The following is a 13,258-nucleotide window of genomic DNA, read 5'->3' as shown; positions in this document are numbered from 1 at the left end:
TGAAAAACAACGCGATCTTTTACAATTAAAAAAGGTCTATTTCGTAATGGAATTGCCTAGCTACCATGTAAGAGTAATGAGTTGGCCGTTAAATATTATATTATCACTGCTAAATTAGTTGTTAGCTATTTGAGAGAATAAAATTATGGGCCAAAATGGACATTTTCTTTAAGGGATCGTACTATCTTTTGTAAAAATAGGTAGGGATCAATTAGTTTTTTATTCTTTTGTATATCTACATATCTTATGTGTATCCTGTTTTATATTTGGATTAATATCTATACTTTTTAGATAAAAATAGAGATGAAGAAAAAATTAGTAAAAAAATATTACTAAAATAAAGAAGAAAAAAGAAAGACAAAAAAAAAAGAATGAATAATGGAAAGAGAGAAAATAGGAGAACATAATTTGTATAATTTTTGTAGGTAGTTATGTTTGAAATGGGAATAACAACGTGTTTGTGTATTTCCTTTTAGCCTACAAGATGTATTAAATAAATGAAATGTAAAATCAGTGGACAAAATAATAACAAAAATATAAACGTTAAAATAGACTATTACAAAATAATAACAAAAATATAAACGTTAATAGTCAAATTACTACTATTTGCATTAGAATGATTATAGATAACAAAATAGGAGGTAGTTTTTATTCAAAAGTGTTACGTCTTCAGGTGTTTTTATTAATTAAGTTAATTAAGTTATTAAAATTTAATCTTTAGTTATGTTCTTCTCTTTTTTTTTCTTCTTTTTTAATATTGTCGCTGTCATTATTACCATCGTCGTCGTTGTCGTTGCTATTGCTGTTATCGTTGTCTTCTTTTGTACTGTAATAAATTAGAATTTATTTAATTATTCTTGATAAATTAGTGTGAGTTACTAGATTATTAACTTCGAATACTTGTGTTATTTTTTTATACTCGATATTTGTGTGTAATTATACAGTTTTTTGTTTTTTTTTTCTTGATTATGGTTATTTATAATGATCTTAGTTTTCTTTAATTAAGTTGTTTGAAAAATTATTAAATTAGTGTTATTTTATTATTTTGATTTTTGTGTTATATATGTGAATTTGTGTGCTATACCGAACAAAAATGTGTTATACTTAAATATTTGTGTACTATGATAAAGAAAAATTTATTTAATAATATCTGTTAAATTAGTGTGAGCTATCAAACTATTAGCTTCGATTACTTGTGTGCTATGAAAATAAAGGGATGTGTGTTGTTTCACTTTATTTGATTTACTATGAAGCACAGACACTTCTTTTATTTGTCGTGTTTGTCGTGTTCTCATGTTGGACACATTTCGGACATGACACATCGGCACTCATTCGACACGCGTGTCTTTTATGTCCAACCGTGTCATAATAAAAAATAAAAAATTTTTCTTCGGACACACTTGCACAAACCTAAATACTATCACTTGTCAGCGTGTCCGGTCTTATTCTTAACATGTATTCTTGAAATGAGTTTAGAAATAGTATATATTATTAATTATTAAAATAAAATATATTTTAAATATTTTATATAATTAAAAAATATATTAAAATAATTAAAAAATAATTTATATTTTAATATCAATAAAATACTAAAATATCATTTTAATTTATCTAAAACATACTTTATATTTTATATATATGCTGTGTCCCCGTGTCTTATAAGAATTTTAAATTCGCGTGTCCGTGTATTTCATGTCGTGTCGTATCCTGTGTCTGTGTCAGTGTCCATGCAGGCCATCGTTGAGCTTTTCAAAAGCAATTACATTCAAAGCTGATTTACACCTCTTGCATCTAAGGGCAACATTCCATGAACACAAAGGAGTTGTGTTGGGTGCACTCAGAGATTGTCATGCCACACTTTCGGAGACCCTAGCCACTAGAAAATGTTAAAACTGCACGTTAGAATTAATAGCCATGAGTTATGATGACATACTTAAAAAGAGTGTCAACAGCATCTTTTTTTGTGTGTGTTTTTTGGAAATGAAACCTATAATGTAATTTTAGCTTGTAATGAATGGTGATTGGTTTACACACCATAAAAAAAATAAATGTATAATAGAATTCAATAAAATAATATACATATAAATTTTAATGTAGTAAATTTTGTGTGCTGTGCTTCAAAGTTTATGTATTATAATTAAAAAATTTGTGGATTATATGCAAAAATTTATGTGCTATATTGATAAATTTATATTTCATATCAATTTTTATGTATTATACTTCAAAAATTTGTGTGCTATGTTTTGAAATTTGTGTGTTTTTCAACAAAAATTGTTGTGTTGCAGAAAGTGTAAAAAGACTTGCACATACGGTGCAAGCTCTTTGAACTCTGCGTTAGTGGAGAAGGCATTTTATTTTTTGCTTTAAGAGTGATTTTTATTGTAATTGGACTAATTTGATTAGACTTAAATGCCAAAAAAAAATTTGTACTTGCGGCATCACTCGTTTTTATTTTACTATTTATGTTAAACAACCATTATGTTGACGATTTCAGATGTCCACATTTATTTTGTTTATTTGACTCCAAGGTTGAAAATTGTTAAGAGTTAGAAATGAATTCGGTGCTAGACAGAGAGAGAGAGAGAGAGAATTTTTGTTGACCTATGAAATCTCTCATGTCTCACACATTCAAACACTATGAACTGAAAAAAATGTTACCAACACACCATCAAATTAATGTTTCCAACTAGCATGCGAGACTTGCTTGACACCAACTTCTCAAATAACAAGCCAAGCTCCTATTTATATAACCCCATAACTCTTAATTGCATAAGTAAGAAATTTATATTAAAATTCAAGAACTTGTATTGAAAACTCACAAAGATGACACAAGGTAAGTTGAATGGTAGTTCCAAGGAGCATGCTGCATGCACTAGGCGTGTTCCTACGCCAGGGGTAGCAACAATACTTGCAATAGGGAAGGCATTCCCAAGCCAAATCATCCCTCAAGAATGCTTAGTGGAAGGTTATATTCGTGACACAAAGTGTGAGGATTCATATATTAAGGAGAAGTTGGAGCGTCTATGTAAGTCCAAATATTTATATATTCTTTTTATGAAGTACGGAAATTGACACAATTCACACGAAACATACCAAATGTTTAACATACATGTTATGATATTAATACATAATATAGATGTGCATATTTTCAACAATTATATGATTTTTTAGGAAATTATAAATGTTTGACTATTAATAATTACCACTAACTAGAGTTAGTTTAGTAAAATTGAGGTTTATTATTTTAAATCTATTAATTGTTAAAAAATCGAATTAATCAAGTCGGTCTATTTGTTTTATTGATTTTTTTTAATATTTATTGATGTTCTGATAACTAATTTTTATCTTGACAAAACTAATTTAATGATCAATTTCCGGTTAAACTGATTAAACTAGACTGTTCAATCCAGTTTTGAAAACGTGTGAGAAACATGTGGTGTCTTTATGCTTTATAGCTCTCATGGATTAATTGATTCAACCTTACTCCTAGCAAAACTTGCTGGCAATATTTGAACTTGCATTGCACCAGGAAATCTGATTTGTTAACGCAACACATAGCTTGATGATTTGTGATTGTATGTTATCTCAGGTAAAAACACTACTGTGAAGACAAGATACACAGTGATGTCAAAGGAGATTCTAGACAAATACCCTGAGTTGGCCACAGAGGGCTCAGCAACCATAAAGCAAAAGCTGGAAATAGCAAATCCGGCCGTTGTAGAGATGGCTACCAATGCCAGCCTTGCCTGCATCAAGGAATGGGGAAGGCCTGCACAAGACATCACTCACATAGTCTACGTCTCGTCCAGTGAAATTCGGTTGCCGGGAGGAGACCTCTATCTGGCCAATGAGCTTGGCTTGAGGAGCGATGTCAGTCGAGTAATGCTCTACTTTCTTGGCTGCTACGGCGGAGTCACTGGCCTAAGAGTCGCTAAGGACATAGCGGAAAATAATCTTGGTAGCAGGGTTCTACTCACAACATCTGAGACTACTATACTTGGCTTCAGACCCCCCAACAAATCTAGGCCTTATGATCTCGTTGGGGCTGCGCTTTTTGGCGATGGAGCAGCCGCAGTTATAATTGGAGCCAACCCTGTTTTGGGACAAGAATCTCCCTTCATGGAGCTCAACTATGCTGTCCAAAAATTCGTGCCGGAGACACACACTGTGATTGATGGTAGGCTCTCTGAGGAGGGTATAAACTTCAAACTCGGACGAGACCTTCCTCAGAAAATCGAAGACAACATCGAGGAGTTCTGCAAGAAGCTCATGGCTAAGAGCAACATCAAGGATTTCAATGAGCTATTCTGGGCTGTTCATCCTGGGGGACCTGCAATCCTCAACAAACTAGAGAGTACACTCAAATTGAGCAGTGAGAAGCTTGATTGTAGTAGAAAGGCACTAATGGATTATGGGAATGTTAGTAGCAACACCATATTCTATGTGATGGAGTACATGAGAGAGTACTTGAAAGAAGGAAGGGAGGAATGGGGTCTCGGATTGGCGTTCGGTCCGGGAATTACTTTCGAAGGAATTCTCCTACGTAGTCTGTAATCTTACAGCTCCAGGTCTTGGAGATTTAAGCTTCTCTACCTAATCTTTTCTTTACCAGAACAAAATTTAATCTTAAACAAGCATTTGTCTTCATATAGCAATTGGAAGATGTACTAAGTGGTGTTCTGTTATGGTGGTTTAAGATGTTTTTCTAACAATAAAGTATGATGTAGTAAATTACTATATGAACATCAAGACCAAAAGTTATTTGGTTGGTATAGCCTTTGGATTTTGGGTGAAATGCAATGAATTGCCAAAAGAACCCTATGAATGCAATACTTTTTTTTTTGGGTAAACTACCAAAATCGCACCCTATTTTTGGAAATGCTAACCAAAATATTTTGAAGACATTTTTGTGGTTAACAAAAGTAAGATCAGCATATTAAAAATCGGGGTCAATTTTGGTAGTTAATTCACATCGATGCCAATGAAATTTGAACCTCATAATATTATGCATACCCCTCAACCTTCACTGAAATAAATGGCTACGGTTCTCAGAATTGGAGTAATCAGATTTCTAGCAATAAAGTGCAAACGATGGAGCAACCTACTAATCCATGAGCAACCAAACAGGTCTGGGAATTTTAGCATGAATTTACAACCACATAAATTATGTCTTGTCCCATTAAGTGGATTCAATTACATATATCAAATCCTGTCAATGAAGCAGGAATTTACTATACATATATTTTTACAATCTTGATTGAACAACATCAATGCTTACAATTTTTTTGTTCTTTTTCTTCTTAAATGTGTCAATTAGATTAATCTAAGAATCATGAGGATTTTACTTTTATTTATTAGTTGTTCACAACTTCCACAAAAGACTAATTTTCATGGATGTCAAGAGGACCTTAGATACTGCCGCCATTCTTCAGGTGTTCCCTTTCTTATTGTCAGCATTCTTAGAGCTGCAGAAGTTAGAGGCATGGCGAGTATGTCATACTCCTTTGGGGCCTGAAAAAGTGAAAAACACAGTAAAATTTACTATTGTAACACGTTGAAAAAGATAGTATGTCTCAATTAACACATGTAATTCACTACTGATTTTAATAGCTAGCAACATGTTCATGGTATTGGTAGCATGATGACACCCAATTATGCCAAAACATCATTTGAAAAAAGGGTGTGATTATTTCAGTTTCTGAATAAAATGATTTTACACCTCAAATCCTCTATATAAAATTGAAAAAGTTGATTTTCTTTCTAGAAGTTACTTAAAACAGACCTTTTATGAAATTCTGATTTGCTTTAAAAAAAAGTTATCCAGATATATGAAAAAAAAAAATTTTTCATTTGATAAAGTGATTTTAATCTTTTATGACGAAATGAGCACAACCTAAATATTTTCTTCAGATATAATGTAACTAATACCTTCGGGATCTTATTTAATGTCATTTTTGCTTCCTCCAAAGTTTTCTGACCTTTCTTTGAGTTGCACTTGGAACAAGCAGTCACCTGAGTCAGCATCGATAACACTGTTTAAGGAGTTCTTTACATAGTCTTTGGAATGCTCACAAAAATTCCTCCCTCCCTAAACTTATCAATAGGTAAACTTACAGTCAGGGGCGGAGCTAGGTGGTGGGAAAGGGGGGCAATGGCCTCCCCTAATTTTAATTTTTTACATGTAAATTATATGTAAATTTCAGTTTAGCCCTCCTTAAAATTTTATTTTAGTCTTAGTTTATTGTATAAATATTTTTGGCCCCCCTCTAATATTTTATCTAGCTCTGCCCCTGCTTACAGTTACAGGCTATAGGCTATGTATTTTTTCCTTCCATGACAAAAGTGTGTTTGGTTTTTAATAGAACAGTGAGCAATGAACTCCAAAACTAATGTCAATGGTCATCCTATCGTTTCCAGTAAATATATCTTCAGCTAGATACGCAGAATTTTCTTAGGTTTCTGTTGGCTGATTATATAGGGAACAAATAAAACATGGAATCAATGGCTCTGATGAAAAAGCTTGTGTTCACAAGACTAGCCAATATAATTATCATGTAGATTTGCATACCAAATTTTTTTATAAATATGAAAACATTAATTATCAAATAGTTAACAGTTTCTATATGTGTCTTACTAGATTTTCCCACGTCCATTCTCCACCTCGTGCAGTTGGCACCACATGATCAATGGTCAAATTCTCATGTGACGAGCAATACCTGTTAAGAAGATAATATCATGTCGCTGCAAGAAATCTATTCTTAATATATAAAAGTAGATATACAAGTTTACCCACATTACTTTTAAGCCACTTCTCTCTTCCTACTAATGCCATGTCAGTAACATTGTTTACTTGGCAAAACTTTAGAATCAACCACTAATTTTTTGCCAAATCAACTATTATTTCCAAATTAGCAAAAAAATAAAATATATAAAAAAATATATCACTAATAGAAATATATGCAAATTTATAACCTACAAGAATCCATATGCCTATATTTATTATATTTTACCGTTATAAACAATCTATTCTTAATAACCCCAATAATAATTTATTTATTTTTATAAATAACTCATTAAATAAATAAACATCTATTCTTACAAATGCCATAATAATCTATTGATCATAATAAATTTTAAGTTACAAATCTATTCAAATTCCATATTATTTGAACTACTTGTATAAGTCTCTTATTACTATTTCTTCAAATAATATCAAATTTAGCACAAAAAATTATTTTCGCACTACACAACATCTCAAACTTACTCAATGGAACATTATTTTTTGGACAATATCACCAAACAAACACAATTGATTTATCAAAGTTCATGTGGTTCGTCTATGAAAAACATTAACACCCACAAATGAAGAAGAGTTTCTTTACTTAGAAATAATTATATTAGATGAAAAGGTACAAAACAAACATATTTATTGTAATTTTAAATTGTATTTTTTAAATTGAACATTTTCTAACACTATTTTGAATTTGTATCACTTGAGACATTGTTTGATAGAGTGGATCAAAGAAAAATATTAACGGATAATTTTACTTTATACTATTTCAATTATTCTTATTAAAAATAACTTATTTAAAAAAAATTTTACACATTTTTGTTCTTTGTATTGTAGATGTCATTGAAAAACTGTATGTACATCAAGAGATTAAGGAGAAAGAAAACCACACAAATTCAAGACACATTTTCGGAAGAAGAACATACATGCAAAGATGGAACAAACACAATAGAAAGTGCATATAACTCAACAATTCATAAAAAATATGCTTCACAAAAATCTACGATAGAAAGAAGAAAACAACAACTCTAACAATAACCAATAAAAAAAAGGAAGACGAGCGTCACATAAGAATAAGTCGATCAACGAAAACAAATACAAAAATTAAACCACCAAATAAAAATATCACTTTGTACAACTCTAACATCCAAATCTTTTGTACTCCAGATTATTTTAAACAAAATACCTTTTAAATTTAACTTTAGTTTACACATTTAATTCTATAAAACATAACCATTTTTAATATTTATTATATACTATCATTAATTTACCGTACCGCCCGCACATCACGCGAGTCTCATTCTAGTTGTATCTGAAGTCTAAACTAACCTAATCATTTAAACGGTTAATTTGGACAGGAAGAGGAAATGAAATGAAAAAAGAAAAAGAAAGAAAGAAAATGAAGAGAAGCCTAGTAATGTGCTGAATGACTGAATCAAACACATTTAACTCTGTTAGAAATCAAATATTAATATAAACATCACTTACTGACAGGTGTAATTGTCCCGAAATAGTATATTTTTCCGACTAAGATTGTTCTTCACTATTCTTCTTTTAACAACCTGAAGTAAATGAGGAACCTGCATGAAAACAAAAATATGTTGAACTCATCTATCAAAGGGAAAAAAAAAATCAAAATCAAATCAAAATCATTAATTAGTACATACCCTTAAGACAGCTGGTATATAGAAAGATCCACTCGGGGAGCTCACGGTCTTAGCATAATACTCTAGTACATCTGCCTGGTTAAATCAAGATACGAAATAAATACTTCAATGACATATTTCAGTGTCTAAAAAGAATATTGAGAAAGTCAAAAGTTGTTTTGAATCGGCAATGCATGTGTGTGTGCAAGCACACTGAACTCGAGGGTTGGAAAATTCAGACCATTTTAGATTACACAGCAACAAAACATGTTAAGGTGGTATCAAAATTAAACTATAAACTCTGCTTCCAATTTGAAACGAGAGATTCATGAAAAGTATTGAAAAGCACGATATACGGTGGAAGATGGAACTAATTTGTAAACTATAAACAAATTCTCGAATAATTGCATGTAATTTTCAGTATCATAACAAGGAAGAGCTGACCTTCTCCATGAACTCCAAACATATCGCACGCTTCCAGCCTACAACATTGACTGGCCTGAAGCATGATGACATCAGTCAGAACCAAAAGCAAAGAACTGAGGAGTTGTCTTGATATTGGTGACTATACAAGAGAAAATAAATTGTTACAAACTTCATATTATCGGCACACACTGAACACTTAGGCTATTTCATCCCAAAGACCCTATCATTATTAACTGAAACCAATAGGGAAAAATTGCAGCACATTACTTTGAAAGCAAGGGTAACCAACTAGTCCTATCAATTTTGCTTCTTACATTGAAGTTATCTTGATTTAGACAGTAGCGGCCTTTGCGCAACAGCAACCATAAGATTGTTGTCTTGTGACCTGAAAGTTTCAGGGGTAATCCTATTCACATGTACCCTCCTTAAACCCCACCAAGTAAGAGCTTCATGCATTGGGTCACCCCATTTTATACTTTAGTAGTTATGATTTCAGAAAGTCGAAAAATATATTGAGAGACACAAATGTGTGTGTATTCAGGTGCTCATAGAGTCCACAACTAACACAAGGTGCACCAGTGCAATGAACATTACCAACAATAAATATGCCATAAAATAATCAAATAACAGAAAGAAAAACTAAAAGGGAAGAAGTATACAATAATTATCAATAGTCACATTTACAAACTTCATTCAAGCCTGAAAAGATAAGGAGAAAAGAAATCCAAAAACCAATACATCACTGAAGATAAAGGTCTTTCAATTTCATAATACTCTCTGCTAACTAATCAAACCCAACCTCTCATGATCTTTCAATGGCACTATCCCCTAGTGGGATACTTAACACCACTCCAAATTCATTTCAACATGAAACTCAAATAGAAGTCTTGCAATCTTCCTAGAGTAACACAATTATCTCCGCACAAAACTCAATAGAGAGCCATTTGGAAAGGCTCTAAATCATGTCAAATGAATCATAAAAGCATCATACTAGAACACATGAACCACTAAATGGTTCAAGGGAGTCCCAAAAATCAAATACTTCCAAACTAAAGTATTAAGTGGTAAAGTTATAAACCACTAAATGGTTCAGACGCCATATTTTGATCCAAAATGCATCTATGGGGCTTCCTATATATATATATAGTCACTTAATCTAAACTTAACTAGGATGAGACTAAACTATGTATCTGCCAACTGTGGAAATGAAAGAAAATAAGTATGTATATATTTAAAGAAAGAAGTGACCTGTATGATATATCCAACACTAGACCCCGGAAGCAAGACAACCCATCATCCTCAAACACATCATCAACATCACCATCTTCATAAGAATATTCATGTTCATCCTCATCCTCATCATCATCATTATCATAATATTCCTCATGAACAACTTCATTGCCATTAATACGGGGTGCCTTAGCATTGCAACGGCTAATTCTTCCTCTATGAGAAGATGAAGCATGGTAAATTCTAGCAGAGGAACCAATACACCTCACCCTTCTCTTGTGGGTGTGAATTGATCTGCACTTGTAGTGAAAAGGGTCCTTGTGACCCAAACAAGGTGATACGCTTTCGCCATTGAAGAGAAGCTTCAAGCGACCATGCGTTGTGAACTGTGCCATGATTGATGATACACCCCTCTTAGTTGCAAGTTGCAAAGTTTGAAGCTTTGAGCTTAAAAGCTTAGAAATTGTGCTAAAATCACAGATATTTATTGGGTATTGGTTGATTATTCACAAATCATACTATCATAGGACCCAAGAGAGAAACTTGAAAGAACAAGAAACCAAAAATATAGTGGCGAATGCATTTTTGTCACGGAAAAAACTATCACCACACATTCTCTATTTCTCTCTACCATGAATGCTACCGATATCCTCTTTTCTCTTCATTGACAAATATGCCCATCCAAAATTGGGAATTACTGAATTAGATATTGTACTTTCGATTATTGAGGTTTTTTATTTATTTAAATTTGGAAAATAAATCACCCTCGTCGTTGTTAGGTAAAAAATTTGGTTATGGAGAGTAACATTATGCTTGGTTTGATAGAAAATGAATGGAAGGAAAATGGGTGAAAAATAATGTTTTCTTTTATTTGGTTACGAAAAAAAATAGAAAGGAAAAAAAAAATTGTATGAGTTCCATTACAAAAATTTTTTTTCCATCACAAATAAGAAAACAAGAAAAAAAATATTATATTTTTGTGTTTTTAATATTACCCTTAGTTATAGTATTATTAACAAATATTAATATAAATTTAGTTTTAATATATTATTATAATAAAATTTTATATTCAAATATTATATGTATTAGATAAATAATTTAAATCAAATATATAAAATTATAATATTTTATAATATTTATAAAATATAATAAAATATGAATAAATAAAAATATTTATACTTTATTTTATGATAAGGGTATTAATAAAATTTTATGTTAGTATGATTTTTTTCTTTTTCACTTTTCTTTTCATCCAAACAAAAGAAATTTTTTTTTATTTTCTTTTTATCTATTTTCTGTTCATCCAAACAATAAACAAATAACTCAACTTTTCTTTTTATTTTCTTTCCTCTTGTTTTCTTTCCTTTCATTTTCTTTTCAACATCCAAACAAACCCTAAGTGCATAAAATGTTCTGAAATAATCTATCTAGATAAATGACCTACATATGGGCACAAACCTTAAACCCTTTTTGCAAGTTTTAAAATTATTTTATATTTTTAATTGAAATAATTTATATAAAAAAATAATAAAACTCTACATCCAAACAAATATTTAACTAAATTTAACTAAGTTGTTATAACAACTTTTTAAATTATGTACCTCATTTTCTTTGTCTGTTTTTTTCTTTTTCATTTTCTCTCTTCGTTTTCTTTTCCCCCTCCCCCTCCTTATTCTTCTTCTAAATTCGCACAGGTATATTCTTCTTCTCTTTCTCTTTCACTCCTCCAATATTATGTCTTCTTTTTTTTCTATTCTTTTTTCATTATTAGTATCACTAATAATATTAATATTTTACTAACATTTTTATTAGTTTTGATTTTTTTATATTATCATTAAATAATTTCGGTTTATTTTTTAATTTATTTTGGTTCATGTGTTAATTGAAGTTCACTTAATGCTATTGATAAATATTGACTAAATTTTTTATTTTTTAAATAATTTCAATTTATTTCTTAGTTTAATTAAAATTTATTTGAATTTAAAAATAAATTTGATGTATTTTTATTAATAATTTAAATTTTTTAAACTATTTATTCAAATTTAAACTAATTTCGATTCACTTTTTTTACTTGTTAGTATTATCCTTTACCAATCCAGAACGCACAGACATTTTTCAGTTTCAATTTCTTCGATTCTAATTTTTAATATATTTCTTTGAGTTCATTTACATGACCTAATTATTTAGCATTGACCTACTCCAAAAAACCTCACCCACTAATATGCAGGCAGTTATTAAAGACGGTTACAATAAATTAAAAGTAGAATAGTTTCTTTTCATTCTCTAACATTACTAAAAATGTAACTGCATTAATACCATAACATTGAATCATATCCATCATTATAATCTTGTATTTTATTTTCTATCTTTAATTAAATTAAAGTTTTTTATTTAAAATTCTTCTTCATCTTCTTTATCATTTTTATTACTACATTTTTATTTTATCTATGTCACCTTACACGTGTTCTTTTTATCTTCAGACCTTACTTCTTTAATTTGCATGCTCATTAATGGTGCATTTTATTAAATTACAAAAAGAAAAGTTTTTATTAGAATTTTGCCTTTAAAAGTTAAAACTCGCATTGATATTATAGTTGAAATACTTAAACGCTTGTAAGAGGAGTCATTTAAGTTTCTTGTGAAATAAGATCGAAAAACAAGGTTTAAAATTATTAATTTATTTGTTATTGTTTCACTTGATTTTTGGTAATTTGGACATAGTGTTAAATTAAACTTGTATTAAGATCTTAAGTATCAAAGAAAAATGCTTGAAGAACAGAAGGAAAAATAAAATACGTAAAGCAAATAATAGAAAAAAAACAAATAAATAAAAAGAAACAGAAAAAAGAAGATAAAAGAAAGCAAATAAAAGTAGACTTCTAACACTCACATGCACTTGTGCTCCATGGTCTTCTATTGCCTCGGACTAGAAATTTTGGTGAAGGCTTATCTATGATGATCTAGTATTTTTTAAGAAGTCCCAAAACTCTTCCGAGTTTCTACTATTTATAGACCATGAAGATGGTCTTGCCGTGGAGCATGTTATCCACTATTTTACTTACTTCTTTTTCTCGTCCATGACCTTGTCTTGACCACAAAAAATCTTGACTCTGCTTCTTGACTATTATCATTTATGTATTTTTTAAGTAATTCATTTTGCGTTTTA

The 13,258-nt window shown here is 30.4% G+C and overlaps 2 protein-coding genes across 4 annotated transcripts; one reads left to right on the top strand and one right to left on the bottom strand.

Moving 5' to 3' along the window:
• The first annotated feature begins 2,823 nt into the window (after positions 1-2,823).
• Positions 2,824-4,681, top strand: LOC112697011 (type III polyketide synthase A). The gene is made up of 2 exons (XM_025749993.3): positions 2,824-3,025; positions 3,590-4,681. Exons 1-2 carry the CDS (start codon positions 2,824-2,826, stop codon positions 4,552-4,554), a joined length of 1,167 nt encoding a protein of 388 aa, XP_025605778.1. The 3' UTR covers positions 4,555-4,681.
• Positions 4,682-5,136: 455 nt separating this feature from the next.
• On the bottom strand, positions 5,137-10,775 carry LOC112697012 (uncharacterized). Of its 3 annotated transcripts, none has more exons than XR_011862508.1 (7): positions 10,111-10,769; positions 8,881-8,935; positions 8,458-8,532; positions 8,279-8,370; positions 6,635-6,716; positions 5,929-6,093; positions 5,137-5,511 (listed from the first exon to the last, which is right to left on the bottom strand). XR_011862508.1 is itself a non-coding variant. In XM_025749994.3 (7 exons), the coding sequence occupies exons 1-7, from the start codon at positions 10,485-10,487 to the stop codon at positions 5,398-5,400; spliced, it is 879 nt and encodes a 292-aa protein (XP_025605779.1). In that variant the 5' UTR covers positions 10,488-10,775; the 3' UTR covers positions 5,137-5,397. The 3 variants fall into 3 exon arrangements, 2 of the variants coding, with proteins under 2 accessions (XP_025605779.1, XP_072053443.1); XM_025749994.3 differs by having other exon boundaries at positions 5,929-6,012; positions 10,111-10,775; XM_072197342.1 differs by having other exon boundaries at positions 5,929-6,088.
• Between the last annotated feature and the right edge of the window lie 2,483 nt (positions 10,776-13,258).

This window comes from Arachis hypogaea, chromosome 6 (assembly GCF_003086295.3).
Source record: "Arachis hypogaea cultivar Tifrunner chromosome 6, arahy.Tifrunner.gnm2.J5K5, whole genome shotgun sequence".
Lineage (NCBI taxonomy): Eukaryota > Viridiplantae > Streptophyta > Magnoliopsida > Fabales > Fabaceae > Arachis > Arachis hypogaea.
Note: the sequence above shows the minus strand (reverse complement) of the source record. Positions and strands in the feature narration are given on the sequence as shown.